The sequence below is a fragment of the Ictidomys tridecemlineatus genome, chromosome 3, assembly GCF_052094955.1.
Source record: "Ictidomys tridecemlineatus isolate mIctTri1 chromosome 3, mIctTri1.hap1, whole genome shotgun sequence".
NCBI classification, from domain to species: domain Eukaryota; kingdom Metazoa; phylum Chordata; class Mammalia; order Rodentia; family Sciuridae; genus Ictidomys; species Ictidomys tridecemlineatus.
The window spans coordinates 19,407,257-19,426,944 of NC_135479.1; the positions used below are offsets into that span (position 1 = coordinate 19,407,257).

Below are 19,688 nucleotides of genomic sequence, written 5' to 3' on the forward strand. Positions count from 1 at the left end.
CCTTAGCCTCCTGAGCTGCTGGGATTACAGGCATTTACCATCATGCTGAGCAGAATCTTCATTTTTTTTTTTTTTTTTTTAAGAGAGAGTGAGAGGCAGTGAGAGAGAGGGAGAGAGAGAGAGAGAGAATTTTTAATATTTATTTTTTAGTTCTCGGCGGACACAACATCTTTGTTGGTATGTGGTGCTGAGGATCGAACCCGGGCCGCACGCATGGCAGGCGAGCATGCTACCGCTTGAGCCACATCCCCAGCCCCCAGAATCTTCATTTTAACAAGATGCCCCAGGAGAATTTTTTTTCCCTCTGACAAGGTTACAATGTTGCCCAGGCTACTCTGGTTTCTTATGTACATTAAAGTTTGAGAAGCAGTGCTCTGGAATGATGAGACCTTCTTGTACATTTTTTGGTGTATAATAAGATGAAATAGACTAAGGGTGGTTGAGTTCTAAAGACCAGATAGGGGCTGGGGATGTGGCTCAAGCGGTAGCGTGCTCGCCTGGCATGCGTGCGGCCCGGGTTCGATCCTCAGCACCACATACCAACAAGAATGTTGTGTCCGCCGAGAACTAGAAAATAAATATTGAAAACTAACACTCTCTCTCTCTCTCTCTCTCTCTCTCTTTCTCTCTCTCTCTCCCCCTTCTCTCTTTTAATAAATAAATAAATAAAATAAAGACCAGATAGACCAAATAAGGTATGTCACGAAGTGACCAACTGTGGAAATCCAGTTAAGTGGTGAGTTAGTCAGTGTTAGGCAGGTTTAATACCCAGATTATTAGATCATGATTTCAGAGAATTATTGTGTCTAGTAATGGGTTTGGTGTATCAGAGAGATCCAGAAATAGGCAAGAGATGGCTTATCTAGCAATGTATATTGAACAGTCTCTCAGGAATCTAGCAGCAGAAATGAGAAGAAATTCAGTAGCAGGGATCAAGCCACAGGAGGGTGAGGGTTAAGGGTAAAATTCTTGTCTCTAGGAGACAAAAAGCCTTGACCCATGGTACTGGGATAACAAGCAGGAAATCTAGGCTGAATCTTCCAAATGAAGAGCTCAAGACAGATGTGTAATTGTTAGAACTAAAGTACAGACAGTATGTTTGCTCAAGAAAACAAAGCTTTGCCAAGCAGAGTATGTATGCCTGTAATCCCAACAACTCAGGAGGCTAAGATAAAAAGATCAGAAGTTCAAGACATCCTCTGCAGTTTAGCAAGGCTCTGAGCAATTTAAGTATGACCATGTCTTTTTTTTTTTTTTTTTAGGTTTTAAAATAACTTTTTTTTTAAAGAAATTAGATTTTTAAAATTTGTTCCAATTAATTTTACATGACAGCAGAATGCATTTTGACTCATTGTACATAAATGGAGCAGTTTTCATTTCTCTGGTTGTACATGATGCAGACTCACACCATTTGTACAATCATACATGTACATTGGGTAATAATTACCGAAGACCCTGTCTTAAGATAAAAAAGGACTGGGGTAAAACTCAATACAAAAAAGGAGGGGGAGGGGAAGGGGGAGGAGGAGGAGGAGGAGAAGGAAGGAAGGAAGGAAGGACAGACGGACAACAAAGTCTTGTTGAAATGGACAAGATTTGGAGGAACCAGTCACAGGATATCTCAGGATATGTATTTTCCTTCTTAGAGGATATATTGGTCCACAATCTTATCTCTGTTGACAAGGCAGTTACGAGAGTAGGAATCCTGAGTACCCAAGATAAACAAAGGTAGCCAGAAATCAATCTGTCATTATTTTGCCAATTTAAGATGGATTTAGTGTTCTCTGCCAGAATAGACTTGGACAAGCATTAATAAATTAGATGAGTTTCTTCAACATTGTTAAACTGCTTGGAGTATAGATGTTCCCCAAACTGAGTACTCTGAAAAATCTCCAGAATTGGTTTGTGGCACTGTGATTTGCTGTTTTCTATTTGCTGAAATCACCTTTCAGAAAATTTGCATTTGCTTAAAAAATGCATTGTTGGGCTGGGGTTGTGGCTCCGAGGTGTGGCTCTGAGGTGGAGCACTTGCCTATAGAATTACATAAACAATGCAAGGGAACTAGGTATGTGAAAATCAACCAAGAAGGGATTCTAATCTATCATTATGTTAGGAAAAGAGCACATAAATTAAACTCAAAAAAGAAAATGAATTGTATATGACATGAAAAGACTGAGCTAAGGAAAATATTGACAGATCAACAGAACATTGGCATATCCTTCAGGACTCAGAAAAAGAATTCATTAAATTCTGTTTTGGAGCTCTGGGGAGTCTACATGATGTACCAATTAAAGAAAAACATATATATAAGTTTTAAATAAGGTTCTCAGTGAAAAGGTCTGAGGCAAGTTTTGGCCTTTTTGGATTGCTAAAGCCCAAATGTTAAACAAATGGTAATGCATTTTTTTTTTAATATTTGTTTTTAGTTACAGGTGGACACGATACTTTATTTTTTATTTTATGTGGTGCTAAAAATCGAACCCGGGTCCCGCCCATGCTAGGGGAGCACGCTACCGCTGAGCCACAATCCCAGCCCCATCTATTTTGTATCTTATTTAGAGACACGGACTCAGTGAGTTACTTAGCACCTCACCAATGCTGAGTCTGGCTTTAAACTCACGATCCTCCTATCTCAGCCTCCCGAGCCATTGGGAATACAGCACTACTGCACCTGGCCCCAGGTAGCTTTTTGACATCTTCATCCCCAAAACTACAGAATCATTATTGAGTACAATATGGTAGTTGAAGCATTTTTGTAGGTAAAGAAGGACAAAGTCTTCATCAGATCTCTATACATTCACTGACTCTGTTAGAAAGACCATGAGAAAGACCTCCGGCCTGTTGCAGTTCAGTACTAGATCCAGAATCATCTTCACCACTTGATTACTGTGATTTGGGACAAGTCTCTATTTTAAATGGAGATAATTTTTTTTTAAATATTCACAGCAATGTTACTGTTTTTTTAAAAATAATTATTTTTTAGTTTTAGGTAGACACAATATTTTATTTTTATGTGGTGGTGAGAATCGAATCCAGTGCTTCATGCATGCTAGGCGAACACGATACCTTTTAAGCCACATCCCCAGCCCCTCTTTTTTTTTTTTTTTTTAATATTTATTTTTTTAGTTGTAGTTGGATACAACACCTTTATTTCACTTGTTTATTTTTGTATGTGGTGCTGAGGGTCTCGCAGGGTCTCGCACGTACGAGGTGAGCGCTCTACCGCTAAACCACAACCCCAGCCCCTAAATGGAGATAATTTTTTAGGGTTGTTGTGTGGATTAAGAGAGGGCAGTACACATATCTAGGACATACATCTCCCTGACCCTAACCCTGGAAAAGAGTCTGTGTTCACCAAGTGTCCCTATCAGGAATTCACCAACCATCTTGTAAAACCCACACCAGTGTGGGTTTTTTTGGGGGACGGGGGTACCAGGGATTGAACTCAGGGGCACTTGGCCACTGAGCTAAATCCCCAGCCCTATTTAGAGACAGGGTCTCATTGAGTTGCTTTGTACCTTATTTTTGCTGAGGCTGGCTTTGAATTTGTGATCCTCCTGCTTCAACCTCCCGAGCTGCTGGGATTACAGGCATCTTCCATTGTGCCTGGTGGTTTTTAAAACCTGCACCAGAGTGGGTACAAAGGATCCAGACTCCAGCTGTGGCTACAATATAAGGTTTTTAATACGAGAAAAATAAAGTGAATGTAACCTATTTAAAAAAAGAGAGAGAAGCCAATACATGTGGGCTAAGGATATAGCTTAGGTGCCATTACCACTGAGCTACATCCCCAGCCCCAGGTGCTGAATTCTTTAATGAATTATAATCATTTTACATGAACTACTTACCATTTATGTCTAATTATGCAATATGAAATAATTATGAATATACCATTAAATATGCCATATTAACTTTTTAATAAGTTTTATTTGATCATAACCTTAAGGTATATGCAGGTAAGTTCAGTTTTCATAGATCATTTCTTACATAGTTTGGTTTTCTGCTTATGAAGCATCTAAAAAAATTAGAGATAACCATTGGTTGTAATTCACCTGTCATTACTTTTTAAATGATTCTTCAGGGCAGTTATGAGTTTATCTTTTCATGGCTGTTTGGCTTTTGAATGTTCTCTCTACAAAAGAAAGCAATTTGAATTGTTCTTTTCTTTCTTTATAATTTATAGATTTTGTATGCTGAAACTTCTCAACCAGAAGAAAGGGCCTTCACAGTGTCCTTTGTGTAAGAATGATATAACCAAAAGGTATATAATTTGTATAATGGTGGGAGGTTGGAAGCAACAATGGCAGGAAAACGTAAAGATTCTTTGATAGCATAGCTAGTGTTCCTAAAAAACTATTCACCAGTAGAAAAATGTATAAAAGTGTGTTTAGCAGACAGAGTAAATTATTTCTAAGGTTATTTTCCTGAAAGTTTTATGGGACATCTGCTTTACAGAGCAAACTGATGCCTTTATTTTCCCATCCAAATACCAACCAGGCCCAATCCTGATAAGCTTCCAACATCAGAGGAGATCAGGCAATGGTAATGCTGTAGATAAGTTATTGCCTTTTTCTAGTGTTTCTGAGTAATGCAAGGACTTGCATTCTTATCTAAAATACAACAGCACAATCCTGCCCCAATTATCCACTAATTCTGCTTTTATTTTTCTTCATTTCATTTATTTCTACCTAATTATTTATCTGTACACATGTATTTATATACATATGTATTTATTTATATATCTTTCTTGCCATAGTGGAAGTTCTGTTAAGACAGTGACTTTGTCTGTCTTGATCCATAATGTCTCTCCAATGTCTGGAATGTTGTAGGTGCTCAGATATTTAAAAGAATGAATGAGGGCTAGGGTTGTAGCTCAGTGGTAGAGCGCTCGCCTCGCATGTGGAAGGCACTGGATTCGATCCTCAGTACCACATACAAATAAAACCAAGGCATTGTGTCCATTTACAACTAGAAATAAAAGAATGAATGAGGGGCTGGGGCTCAGTGGTAGAGTGCTCGCCTGGCATGCATGAGGCACTGGGTTTGATCCTCAGCACCACATAAAAATAAAATGAAGGTATTGTGTCTACCTGCAACTAGAAATATTTTTTTTAAATGAAATAATTGGCTGAGTGTGGTGGCATATGTCTGTAATCCCAACAACTTTGGAGTCTGAAGCAGGAGGATCAGGAGTTCAAAGCTAGCCTCAGCAACTTGGTGAGACCCTAAGCAATTTAGCAAGACCTTGTCTCAAAAAAAAAAAAAAAAGGGGGCTGAGGATGTGGCTCAGTAATGAAGTACTCCTGTTTCAGTCCTCAGTATCAAAAAGAAAAACAAAAAAATATTAACACTGCCACACAATATATTCTGATGTCAATGATATGTTAATTATAGTGCAATGTCACTAATAGCTCTAGTTTTTAAATACGGTTTTCTACAATAGCTGTAGTAGAAAACAGTTATAATCTTATATTTATTTGTTTATATTTCTTTCCTTATTTAGTGACCTTAAAAAATTGATAATCAGGGCTGGGGTGTGTTCAGTGGCAGAGCACTTGGCTGGCTTGTGTGAGGCACTGGGTTTGATCCTTAGCACCACATAAAATTAAATAAAAGCATTCTGTCCATCTATAAGTACCAAAAAAAAAAAGTTGATAATCACTTGCTAAGTGTGCCTCTCAAACAATTTAATTTCAGAAGCCTACAAGAAAGTACAAGATTTAGTCAACTTGTTGAAGAGCTATTGAAAATCATTCATGCTTTTGAGCTTGACACAGGATTGCAGTGTAAGTATTGCATAGCCCCAGAGGCAGTGCTGTCCTTAAATTCTCAGGAAGTCTGAATAATTATTTTCTGTGAACAGATGATAAGACCTCCTTGGTCTAGGTTAATTTTAGCTCTGTATCTGTATTTTAGCTCTGAATCTATATTTTAAATCACTCCTATTAATCTCAGACCTTATTTTATTAATCCTGATATGCACATCTTAACATCTCTGAAATTGGGAATATTTTAGTATCGATGGTGTGTCATTGTTTAATTTTTTTTTAGTGACCCATAAAATAATGGTTTAGCTTACATCATTGCTATCTCATAGTCAGTGAAATATAATATTAATAGGCAAATTTGTTAGTTTTAGGTGGACAAGAAGAAATAGAAATCACTTTGACCGTCTGTATGTGTTTGTTTCTTAGAAGTAGAATTTCCAAAGTTGATTTTTTAGAAAATTAAGGTAAACTTAATGCATTACCTTAACACAACAAAGCACACACAGGATATTTCTTGGTTTCTTTAATGAAAATTAATGTATTTTTTTCTAACTGAAAAAATAATGTGTTCCAGGCTAGGGATATATATAGCTCAGTGGTAGAGTGCTTTCTTAATAGCATGAAGCCTGGGTTTGATTTCCAGCATTCCAAAGATAAGAAAATAATGTGTTCCCTTATAATTTATAGTTGCCAACAGTTATAACTTTCCAAAAAAGGAAAATAACTCTCCTGAACATTTAAAGGAAGAGATTTCTATCATCCAAAGTATGGGCTACCGAAACCGTGCCAAAAGACTTCGAGAAAGTGAACCTGAAAATCCTACCTTGGTAAAGCCATTTTCGTTTATTCTGTTAACATTTCTTCATTAAATAAATGTTCGTGGCATTATTTGAAGTATCAGTAAAGAAAATATGGGCTGGGCATGGTGACACATAACCTGTAATTATAGCTACTCGAGAGGCCGAGGCAGGAAGATCACAAATTGGAAGCCAGTCTTGGCAATTCAGTGAGACCTTGTCTCAAAATAAAAAGGACTTGGAGATATAGCTCAGTGGGAGAGTGCTCCTGAGTTCAGTCCCTAGTACTGGGGGGGAAAAAAAAAAAAAAGGAAAGGAACGTGGTAAATTAAGTGGTTGGACAAGTGTTCTAATCAATAAGAGTTCAAGGAATTTGGAAAGGTCAGGGTGACTGGTATGTCGAGAGAGACATTTTAAGAACTGACCCTACTTTGGAGCTTTATCAGCTCTGATGTATGTCAAAAATAGCTTCAAGGGGCTGTGTTTGTGGCTCAGTGGTAGAGCACTTGCCTAGCATGTATAAGATCCTGGGTTTGATCCTCAGCACCTCCTTAAAGTAAAGGTATTGTGTCCAACTACAACTAAAAAAATAATAAATATTAAAAAACAATAGCCACAAAGTCCCTGATCTTTTTAAGCATTTGAAAAGTGCTTTAACCCAGGCATGGCTGTTCCTAGCTATTTGAGATGCTAAGGCAAAGGATCTCAAGTTTGAGGTCCAGCTGGACAACCAAGCAAGACTCTATCTCAGAAATTTTTTAAATGGGTTGGAGTTGCTAGGAATGTAGCTCAGTAGCAGAGTGCTTGCCTAGCATGTGTGAGGTCCTGGGTTCAATCCCCATGTCACCAAAAAAGGGGGCTGGGAAAATAGCTCAGTAGTAGAATGCCCCTGGATTCAATTGCCAGTTTCAAAAAACCAAAACAAACTTCAATTAAAATGTGTAATCAAAGGAAATGCAGTTATTTGCTCTGATGTTAACTAATATGTGAATGCATAATGGATATCTTAAAAATAACAGGTCTTATGGTATTAACATTCGTTTTTCTGTAGAAGGGCAAAATAGGAAGCAGAAAAATCTTTATTCAAAGCGATGTTGGGCCAGGTTGCCATGGCGCATACATGTAATCTGAGCAATTTGGGAGGCTGAGGCAGGAGGATTACAAGTTCCTCAGCAATTTAGCAAGGTCCTGAGCAACTTAGTAAAACTCTGTCTTGAAATAAAAAAGTTTTTAGAAGTTCTGGGGATGTGGCTCAATAGTTATGTGCCTCAGGTTCTATCCCCAGTAACCTGCCCTCCCCGAACAAAAGTAATGTTGGACAGTGCTCAGTGGCAGACACCTATAATCCCATTGACTTGGGGAAAAAGATGACAAGTTCAAGGCCAGCCTAGGCAACTTAGTATAGACCCCATCTCAAAATAAAAAATAAAAAGAACTGGGTATGTAGCTCAGTGTGAAGCACCCCTGGGTTCAATCCCCAGTTCAAAAAAGTATTGTTGGGACTTTTAAATATTCTGTTACTAAATTTGTTCTTAGGTATACTGGGGTTTTATTATCATCATTTCTCTCTTTTTAAAATTTATCTTAGTTGCTAACCCTTCATCAGATGTGGTCATAAGTATATATCAATTATTAGCTTAAAAAAAATATATATATATATACATACATATATATTGAGCCACTGGGATTACAGGTATGTGCCACTGTACCCAGCAAATTTTAATACTTTTAAGAATATACATAATGGGACTGGGGTTGTGACTCAGTGGTAGAGCACATGCCTTGCATGTATGGGGCACTGGGTTCAATCCTCAGCATCAAATAAAAATAAATAAAGGTATGTGTCCATCTACAACTAATAAATAAATGAATGAATGAATAAATAAATAATTAGAAATGTATATAATGGCACATAATCAGTTTGGAAAATTTTTAAACAATAGAGAGGAAAAATACTCAACTCACAAATAACCATGACATTTTAGTGAATAGTTTGTCAGGTTTTTCCCCAGGTATCATAAATTTTATTTATCTGATTGTGGTGGATTTGTTTTGCCCATGGTCTCAAGTTTCTCTTTAGGAAAAAAAGCACTGAACTGGCCATCGATTTGTTGACCATTCTTTACTGTACTGCTTAGCAGGAAACCAGTCTTAGTGTCCAACTCTCTAACCTTGGAATCATGAAATCTCTGAGGACAAAGCAGCAGATACAACCTCAAAATAAATCTGTCTACATTGAATTGGGTAAGGTCTCAGATTTCTTAAGTTAGAATAATAGTTACTAGATTGCTTATCTTACTGTTTTACCAAAAACCTTAGTCATAATTTATACATGTGACAGGGAACTTTTGGAAGTGAAAATAAAATAATGTTATGGGCCCTATGGTGAGTTATAAATAATGAAAAAGATACAGTTTACACCTCAAAGAGTCTTACTTTATAAAGGGAGCAAAAGAATGGTTATAAGCTAGTATGAATCAATTTTGGAAAAATGGAAAATAGCCGTAAGAAAGAACATGATGGATTTCTATATCATTTAAAGGGATCCAAAATAATTTTTACTAGTTTAGTAAGCCATTTAAAAACAAACCTGGGGGGCTGGGGATGTGGCTCAAGCGGTAGAGCGCTCGCCTGGCATGTATGCAGCCCGGGTTCGATCCTCAGCACCACATACAAACAACGATGTTGTGTCCGCTGAGAAATGGAAAATAAATATTTAAAATTCTCTCTCTCTCTCTCTCTCTCTCTCTCTCTCTTTCTAAAAACAAACAAACAAACAAACCTGGGGCTGGGATTGTGGCTCAGTGGTAGAATGCTCGCCTAGCACAGATGGGACCCAGGTTCGATCCTCAGCACCACATAAAAAAATAAAGGCATTGTGTTGTGTCCATCTACACCAAAAAAATAAATATTAAAGAAAAATAATAAACTAAGAGTTCAAAAAAGTCTAATTGCCTTCTCTTTTAGAATTGGGAAAGGCGGTCCTCTTTTGAGCTTTTAAAGACTGCCATGTGTTTCCTTAACACTTATTGGATTTCACTGAAATTACCCATATGTCTCCTACCCATAAGATAATAAATTCATGAGCAATAGGTATATGTCTCAAAAATAATTACAGTATTTAATATTTAGGACCACTTACTTGTATCCCTGGCACTGTTGGTTTTTCTTTTATAACTCATTTAAAATTGCATGTCAAACTTCTGAGATTATAAATATGTATACTTATTTTACAGATGAAGAAATTAGTCACAGAAGTTAAATATTGCTAAGTTAGTAAAGCTAGTAAGTGGCAGATCCATTTTTTAAATAAGCTTCAGAAATACGCTTCAGAGCCTGTACTTTCTACTTCTCTGTGTTGCATGACTAATCTGTCTTGCTTGCCATGTAATGTAGACATTCAGTAAATGTTTCTAAGTGAATGAATATCTACGCAACAAGTACATTTTTCAAATTTAATCCTTTTAATAAACAAAAACTGACTGATTTGTTCTGGGGGGTTTTTGATGGATATTTTTAGGATCTGATTCTTCTGAAGATACAGTTAATAAGGCAAATTATTGCAGGTGAGTCAAAAAGAGCCTTTGTCTCTGAAACTGTTTTGTTTTTTTTTCATATTTAACATTTAGGATTAGTATTTTCCTAGATTTGAATAAAGTCCTTGGAAGAAACTTTAGAGATCATCTTATCCCCTCATTTTATATCTGAGGAAATACTGTTTTTGTTTGTTTAATTTATTTATGAGTAGTGTCCAAAGGACCTTAAGATAACATTGAAACTCTATAGAAACTTGCTTTTAGCAGATGGTTATTTTCTAGCTGATTTTCTCATATGTAGTATTGACCCAGTGATAATTGCTAATGGAATTATTAGAGGATTTTATTTGTAGTTTTCTTTCTTTCCTCAGTTCTTTCATTTCACCTATTCCCAAACTTTATCAATATAAGTAACATAATAATCTACAAGGGACCCCCAGTTGGGTTACCTGCAAGAATGCTTTCCTTAAGAATTATTGCTTGACTCTGATTAAGATAACTGATCTGAATTATGGTGATGTCATTAGCAATCAGTTTTTGTTTAAAAATTACTTTTTCCTAATCTTGAAATTAGAAGGACATTATTGTTGGCCAGAAAAGAATCAAAGAAAGCAATGAAGCAAACTAGTAGCTTTTGCATTTCAATGGAATGCCTGCTCTTCTAGTGCTTCCTTTGTTGTTTTTTGCTCCTACCTTCTCATTAATATACACTTTTTTAGCTGGGTGTGGTAGCACATGTCTGTAATCCCAGTGTCTCAGGAGGCTGAGGCAGGAGGATTGCAAATTCAAGGCTAGCCTCAGCAATTTAGCAAGGCCCTAAGCAACTTAGTGAGACCCTGTCTCAAAATAAAAGGACTAAGGATGTGGCTCAGTGATTAAGTGCCTGGGTTCAATCCCCTGTAAAAAGAGGGTTTTTTTTGTCCCTTTTTTTTTCTTTCAATACAGAGGATTGAAACAGAGGCTCTGTACCACTGAGCTACACCTCCAGTGCTTTTTTACTTTTAGTTTTGAGACAGTCTTATTAAATTGCTAAGGCCGGTCTTGAATTTGTAGTCCTCTTGCCTCAGCTTTCCAAGTCTCTGAGATTATAGGCATGTGTCACTGTGCCCAGCTAAGATATTCTTTTATTTTAGGGAACTGGGGTTGAACCCAGAGGTGCTTAACCACTGAGCTGTAACCCAATCAGTCCTTTCTACTTTTTTTTCTTTCTTTTTTTTTTTTTTTTTTTGTGTGTGTGTGTGTGTATGTGGTGGGGGTGGGGGTGGAGAGATGGTTACTAAGGATTGAACCCAGCAGTCCTTAACCACTTTACTACTGAGCTACATAAGGTGGAGTCTCACTACATTGCTTAGGGCTTCACTGCATTGCTGAGGCTGGCTTTGAACTTGTGATCCTCCTGCCTCAGCCTCCTGAGCCTCTGGGCTTACAGGTGTGGGCCACCATGCCCAACTAAGCATTTTTTAAAAACTATCTTTTAGCAGTCATGTAAATTGTGGCTCTCGTTTGCATCTTTATAAAGCAATGTTCTGTCTTGCAGACAGAATTTTGTGACTGGATATTCTCAGTCTAACCATTTCATTTTGATTAGAGGTTACTTAAAGGAAAGACCAGGAATCACAAAATGAGTCAAATTGGTCAGCAACTACAGCCCTACCTAGAGGAGTTAAAATATTTGATCTTGCTCATTTGACAGTTCTATGAACATATAACTAATGATTCTAATTAAGGCTTCTGTGTTTTCCTTATAGTGTGAGAGACCAGGAATTGTTGCAAACCACCACTCAAGGAGCCAGGGCTGAAACCAGTGTGGATTCTGCAAATAAGGGTAATGGCAAGTCTTCCCAACTTAATAGACACTGAAGATAGAGAACTGTAGATAGAGAACCCAGGCATCATGCATGCTAGGCGAGGACTCTACCACTGAGCCACAACCCCAGCCCTGCCTTTTACTTTTAATTGACATATTTGTATTTCAGTTTTTTCCAACTTCCTTCTAAGTGTATGGAATATGAGTGTGTAGATAGAATAGAATACTGTGTGTCTGATGACCAAACAGACTGCATTTAATTCACTGTTAGAAGTTGGGGGATAGGAGATGTGGTTTATGCATAGGGAACATTCTGAAATTGATTTTTTGATTGGCTTGAGGGGAATAATGAGAATTTAGGCAAATAGAAATTATTTGAAAGAGCATGAGTTACATCTTCAGTATATTTGGTAGTTTATGATATTAGTTTCTCTAAAACTAGTTGCTTGATTTCCACTCCCAAGTTGTATTAATTATGTATTTATTTATGATAATTCAGTTTTTAAACATCTTGTTATTTTTATATATTTTCAGCTGCTTGTGAGTTTTCTGAGAAGGACATAGCAAATATTGAACATCATCAATCCAGTAATAAAGATTTGAACATCATTGAGAAGCATGCAACTGAGAGGCATCCAGAAAAGTATCAGGGTATTTCTGTTTCAAACTTGCATGTGGAGCCATGTGGCACAAATACTCGTGCCAGCTCATTACAGCATGAGAACAGCAGTTTATTACTCACTAAAGACAGAATGAATGTAGAAAAGGCTGAATTCTGTAATAAAAGCAAACAGCCTGGCTTAGCAAGGAGCCAACAGAGCAGATGGGCTAAAAGTAAGGAAACCTGTAACGATAGGCAAACTCTCAGCACAGGGAAAAAGGTAGATCTGAATGTTGATCCCCTATATGAGAAAAAAGAACCAAGTAAGCAGAAACCTCCATGCTCTGAGAATTCTAGAGATACCCAAGATGTTCCTTGGATAACACGAAATAGCAGCATTCGGAAAGTTAATGAGTGGTTTTCCAGAAGTGACGAAATGTTAACTTCTGATGACTCACATGATGGGGGTTCTGAGTCAAATGCTAAAGTAGCTGGTGTATTAGAAATTCCAAATGAAGTAGATGGATTTTCTGGTTCTTCAGAGAAAATAGACTTGTTGGCCACTGACCCGCATAATGCTTTAATTTTTAAACGTGAAAGAATCTGCTCCAAAGCAGTTGAGAGTAATATTGAAGATAAAATATTTGGGAAAACCTATCGGAGGAAGGCGAGCCTCCCTAACTTGAGCCATGTAACTGAAAATCTAATTATAGGAGCATTTGCCGCAGAACCACAAATAACACAAGAGTGTACCCTCACAAATAAATTAAAGCGTAAAAGGAGAACTACATCATGCCTTCATCCTGAGGATTTTATCAAGAAAGCAGATTTGGCAGTTGTTCAAAAGACTCCTGAAAAAATAAATCAGGGAACTGACCAAATGGAACAGAATGATCAAGTAATGAATATTACTAATAGTGACCAAGAGAATGAAACAAAAGTTGATTATGTTCAGAAAGAGAAAAATGCTAACACAATAGAATCATTGGAAAAAGAGTCTGCTTTCAGAACTAAAGCTGAACCTATAAGCAGCAGTATAAGCAATATGGAACTAGAATTAAATATCCACAATTCAAAAGCACCTACGAAAAATAGGCTGAGGAGGAAGTCCTCTACTAAGCATATTCATGCGCTTGAACTAGCAGTAAATAGAAATACAAGTCCACCTCATCACATTGAATTACAAATTGATAGTTTTACTAGCAGTGAAGAAATAAAGACAGGAAATTCCAACCAAATGCCAGTCAGGCATGGCAAAAAGCTTCAACTCATGGAAGATGCAGAACCTGCAACTGAAGTCAAGAAGAGGAACCAGCCAAATGAACAAATAATTAAGAGAGATACCAATGATGTTTTCCCAGGATCAAAGTTAACAGGCATATCTGGTCTTTTTACTAACTGCTCAAGTTCTAGTAAAGTTAAAGAATTTGTTGATCCTAACCTTCAGAAAGAAGGAACAGAAGAGAACATAGAAATAATTCAAAGGTCTAATAATACCAAAGACCCCAAAGATGTGCTAAGTGGAGAAAGGGGTTTGCAAACTGAAAGATCTGCAGAAAGTACCAGTATTTCATTGGTACCTGATACTGATTATGGCACTCAGGACAGTATCTCATTACTGGAAGCTAACACTTTTGGAAAAGCAAGAACAACATCAAATCAACATGTTACTCAGTATGTGGCAATCGAAAACCCCAAGGAATTTATCCATGGTCATCCTAAAGATACTAGAAATGACACAGGGGGTTTCAAGAATTCATTGAGACACGATGTTAACCACATTCAGGAGATAAATGTAGAAATGGAAGAAAGTGAACTTGATACTCAGTATTTAGAGAATACATTCCAAGTTTCAAAGCGTCAGTCATTTGCTCTGTTTTCAAATCCAGGAAATCAAGAAAAGGAATGTGCAGCTGTCTATGTTCCCTCTCAGACCTTACAGAAACAAAGCACAGAAGTCAATCTTGAATGTGAGCAAAAAGACAAAAATTGGGGAAATAAAGAGTCTAAAATTCCGAATGTCCAGGCAATTAATGCCACTATGGGCTTCCCTGTGGTTTGTCAGAAAAATAAGCCAGGTGATGATGCCAAATGTAATATTACAGAAGTCTCTAGAATTTGTCCTTCATTTCTGTTCAGAGGCAGTGAAACTAAACTTATTACTGCATATAAACATGGAATTTTACAAAACCCATATCATATGCCATCAGTTTCTCCCATCAGGTCATCTGTTAACACTAAATGTAAGAAAATAGAAATAATTCAAAGGTCTAATAATACCAAAGACCCCAAAGATGTGCTAAGTGGAGAAAGGGGTTTGCAAACTGAAAGATCTACAGAAAGTACCCTATTAGGGGAAAAGTTTGAGAAACATTCAGGGTCACCTGAAAAAATAGTGGGATATAAGAGAATCATTCAAAGTACAGTGAGCACAATTAGCCAAAATAACATTAGAGAAAGTGCTTTTAAAGAAGCCAACTCAGGCAGTATTAATGAAGTAGGCGCTAGTACTAATGAAGTAGGCTCCAGTATTAATGAAGTAGGTTCCAGTGGTGAAAACATTCAAACAGAACTAGGTAGAAACAGAGGACCCAAATTAAATGCTGTGCTTAGATTAGGTCTTATGCAACCTGAAGCCTATAAACAAAATCTTTCTCTTATTAATTGTAAATACCCTGAAATAAAAAGACAAGGAGATGATGAAGTAATTCAAGTTGTTAATACAGATTTCTCTCCATGTCTAATTTCAGATAATTTAGAACAACCTATGAGAATTAGTCCTGTCACTCAGGTTTGTTCTGAGACTCCAGATGACCTGTTAGATGATGATGATGATGAAATAAAGGAAAATACCAGCTTTACTGAAGGTGGCATTAAGGAAAAATCTGCTGTTTTTAGTAAGAATGTCCAGAGGGGAGAATTTAGCAGGAGCCCAAGCCCTTTAGCCCATACATCTTTGGCTCAGAGTCACCAAAAGGGGGCCAGGAAATTAGAGTCCTCAGAAGAGAACACCTGTAGTGAGGATGAAGAACTTCCCTCCTTCCAACACTTACTATTTGGTAAAGTAACCAAAACACCTCAGTCTACCAAACACAGCACTATTGTGACAGACTGTCTGTCTAAGAAAACAGAGGAGAACCTGGTATCATTTAGGACTGGTGTAAATGACTGCAATAATGAGGTGATACTCGAAAAGGCCTCCCAGGAACATGACTTTAGTGAGGAAGCGAAAAACTCTGGTAGCTTGTTTTCTTCCCAGTGCAGTGTATTAGAAGACTTGACAACAAATACAAACTCCCAGGACCCCTTCTTGATGTTTGATCCTCCTTCCAAACAAATGAAACATCAGTCTGAAAACCAGGAAGTTATGCTGAGTGACAACAAATTGGTTTCAAATGATGAAGAAAGGGAAACTGGCCTAGAAGAAGATAATCACCAAGAAGAGCAGAGTGTGGATTCAGACTTAGGTATTAGAACCAGATTTTTGTGTTTGCCTCTGCCTGTTTTATAAAATGAGCTAAATGTTTATGCCTTTTGGGGAGCACATTTTATGAATTTCCAAGTACAGTTACTTAAACTTGAAACATGTTTCTTCTAAGATTCTTTTCCTTAAGTCAGAAGTCCTTCACCCAGCTATCACATCTTCCCTGATTGAATGAGCTTTTAAATATCCTATTTGTTGGTGGACTTGCTTCCAATTTTTATTGTTAAAAAGTTGTAAGAGGAAATCCTAGTAGCAAGGAGGTTAATCATTTTATGTAACATGAAGATGAAACCAGTCCTGCCAATGGGAAGAAACAGTTAAAGCAAGTTGCAATTTTTATAGTCTTCCTACATCTGAACCTGTTTTTATTATCGTTTAAGGTGAAGCAGCATCTGGCTATGAAAGTGAAACAATCCTCTCTGAAGATTGCTCAGGGGTGTCTTCGCAGAGTGATATTTTAACCACTCAGGTAAAAAAGGCATGGGATGGTGCTGGGGATATGGCTCAAGCAGTAGCATGCTTGCCTGGCATGCGCACGGTGCTGGGTTCGATCCTCAGCACCACATAAAAATAAAAAAATAAAGATGTTGTGTCCACCAAAAACTAAAAAATAAATATTAAAAAAAAAATTCTCTCTCTTAAAAAAAAAAAAAAGGCATGGGTACTTATGTGTATTATGTGTATGTGGTATCCTCTGCATTTAGTGGTATGTATCCACATTCTTAAGTCTGCTGATATCTTCCTGTGAATTAATGGCATAACAATTAAGTATGATGCCTTGCTTCCCCAAATCAGATTATAAACACCTCTGTGGAACTCATGTCATACACATACGTACACCATCTAGCTCTCTGAAGAACACTAAGTACTAAATTTAGTAAATAAGCTGAACCTTGAAAACCATATGCCCTGTTACAAAACATATAAAAGCACTTTGGTATCCAGAGAGAGAGGTGATTAATCTTGGTGCTTAATTGGAGCCTGTAGGGCTCTCTTCCCATTAGAGACCATCTAGTATTTCACTGTTTTGTGCGTATTTTTTTTCTGTTTATGTCTTTTATGTGAAATCTATTAGTTGAGTTTTCTGTAGTGCCTGTAAATCATCTTTAACGACAACAACAAAAGGGCATAATTTGGAACCCAGTAGATAAGGCCAATAATTTGGTTACTTTTTTTGAGTGTATATGTGGTACTGGGGGTTGAACCCAGGGGCTCTCTATCCCTGAGCTATATCTGCAGCCTTTCTATTTTTTATTTTAAAATAGGATCTTAGGAAGTTGCTGAGGCTGGCCTTGAACTTGTGATCCTCCTGCCTCATCCTTCTAAGCTGGGATTACAGGCATGAGCCACCTACACTTGGCATAAATAAAGGTCTATAACAACTAAAAAAAATTTGAAAAAGAAAAAAAAATTAGGGGACTACAACAGATAAACAAGAATCATCCATGGATGAACCTTGAAAACATTAAATAAAATTTTATATTCCAAAGGACAAATATTGCATAATTTCTCCTTATATAAGGTACTTAGAATAGTCAAATTTATAGAAACAGAAGATAGAATAATGGTTATCAGAGATTTGGGGGAGGAGGGAGTAGAGAGTTCCTTGTTTAATGGGTATCTGTCTCATTTAGAGAGGATGATGATGATGATAAAATTTTAGAAATAGTGGTGATGGTTACACGACCTTGAGAAAATACTTAATGTCACTGAACTGTACTGTTCAAAATGGTTAAGATGATGAATTAGGGGCTGGGGTTGTGGCTCAGTGGTAAAGTGCTTGCCTAGTGAGGCACTGGGTTTGATCCTCAGCACTGCATAAAAATAAATAAATAAAGGTATTGTGTCCATCTACAACTTAAAAAAAAAAAAAGATGGTAAATTAGATAAATTTTATAAGCTATCCAGAGATGGTTATAGTAACTCATTGGTCTATGTCCACTGAGTCTTCTTTCTTTGTGTATAGGGTGTTTATGTATACTTTATCATTATTTATTTATTTCTTGGTGTTGGAGATTGAACCCAGTCCTTGTGTATGCTGAACACACTCATTACAACTCAGCTATGCCCCCAGCTCCCCTACACCTTATCTTTTAAAAAAATCATTTAGATAAGGCTAGGATTGTGGCTCAGTGGCAAAGCACTTGCCTAGCATGTGTGAGGCTCTGGGTTCAATTCTTAGCACCATATAAAAAATAAATAAATAAAATAAAGATGGTGCCCACTACAGAATGAATGAGTAAATAAATAAATAAATAATACTCTATATATTTACATTGTAATTTAATTTTTATCATGTCATTAAAATTCTTCAGTGCCTTTAGTTTTAATTATTATATAGCATTTTATTCTGTTGGGTGTATTATGATTTATTCAACCTATTGTTAAATGTTGAAGATTTCAGGGTAACAGTCACAGTTTGCTGTTATATATAATACTATGGTAGACCATCTTGATAGCTAAATATTTGTCCACATCTCTGATGATTTCCTTTGAATAAATTCCTGAAACTGAAATTTTTTTTTTTATCTTTGATACATATTGTTAAATTGACCTTTAGAAGGATTAAACCAAACCAGACAGATGGCATATGCCTGTAATCCCAGTGGCTCGGGAGACTGAGGCAGAAGGATCACAAGTTCAAAGCCAGCCTCAGCAATTTAGTGAGGCCGTAAGCAACTTAGTGAGACCCTGTCTCAAATAAAAAAGGGTATATAGGGATGTGTCTCAGTGGTTAAGCACTCTTGGGTCAAACTCTAGTACCCCCCCCCCAAAAAAAAAAAAAAAAGATTAAATTAATCTGTGCTTTTTCCAGCCTCTGTGGTATTTGATGGTTCCCGTTTCCCTGTACTTTTGCCCACACTGGGTAGCATCCAATTTTAAAATCTTCCAAATCTTGGCATTGTTGTGAGGAGCAGAGATAGAAAGGATATGTCTCCTACTGCCTATTCTCTGTTAAGAATAAATCCCTAGACCTGAAGCCCCTTGGAATCAGGGAAGAAACCTTTGGGATGACTACATGTTTGATACCTGAATTGTCACCAGTATTCAGTTCTACTGGATTGTTATGGTGACTAAATTGATGAAAATACTTAGGTGACCTTTTATTTATTTGTAATTCCTCAGATTATTTCTGAATATGGATTTGGAGCTCTGTCAGTAATGCCTGTCAACTAATTGTTTCTCTTGTGTTTTAAAGTTTTAGGTTCCATTTTTTTATTCCATCTACCTTAGCCATTTTGTGTTATAACTGACATTCAAATAAACTACTCCTTTGCTTTTTTATATCCTTGATATTATTCCCAGGGATAGGTTTATTTGTTCTGGATATATTTTACAAAGTTCTTCTTATCATACATCTACTCAGACAGGTAGAATGATTGAAGTAGGCCAGGTGTGGTGGCACGTGCCTTTAACCCCAGCTACTCAGAGGCTGAAGCAAGAGGATCACCAGTTTGAGGCCAGCCTGGGCAGCCTCAAAAAGACCTTGTCTCAAAAAATAAAAAGGGCTGGGATGTAGCTCAGTGATAGAATGTCCCTGGATTCAATCCCCAGTACCACAAAAAAAAAAAAAAAAAAATCCCCGGTTTATACAGAGCCCAAGAATTATGTAGAAGATAAAGAATGTCTAGGGCTGGGGTTGTGACTCAGTGGTATAGTGCTTGCCTAGCATGTGCGAGGCCCTGGGTTTGAT

At 37.1% G+C, this 19,688-nt stretch overlaps 1 protein-coding gene across 5 annotated transcripts in view; it reads left to right on the forward strand.

Moving 5' to 3' along the window:
* Positions 1–19,688, forward strand: part of Brca1 (BRCA1 DNA repair associated) — a 68,985-nt gene that overhangs the window by 15,791 nt on the left and 33,506 nt on the right. For 2 of the 5 annotated variants that reach the window (XM_078040995.1, XM_078040997.1), the window contains exons 4-11: positions 4,185–4,262; positions 5,699–5,787; positions 6,457–6,596; positions 8,705–8,810; positions 10,087–10,132; positions 11,851–11,927; positions 12,444–15,977; positions 16,375–16,463. In XM_078040995.1, coding sequence (XP_077897121.1) covers positions 4,185–4,262; positions 5,699–5,787; positions 6,457–6,596; positions 8,705–8,810; positions 10,087–10,132; positions 11,851–11,927; positions 12,444–15,977; positions 16,375–16,463 — 4,159 coding nt within the window. The remainder of the gene's footprint in view (positions 1–4,184; positions 4,263–5,698; positions 5,788–6,456; positions 6,597–8,704; positions 8,811–10,086; positions 10,133–11,850; positions 11,928–12,443; positions 15,978–16,374; positions 16,464–19,688) is intronic. The other 3 variants (XM_078040996.1, XM_078040998.1, XM_078040999.1) reach the window with 3 other exon arrangements.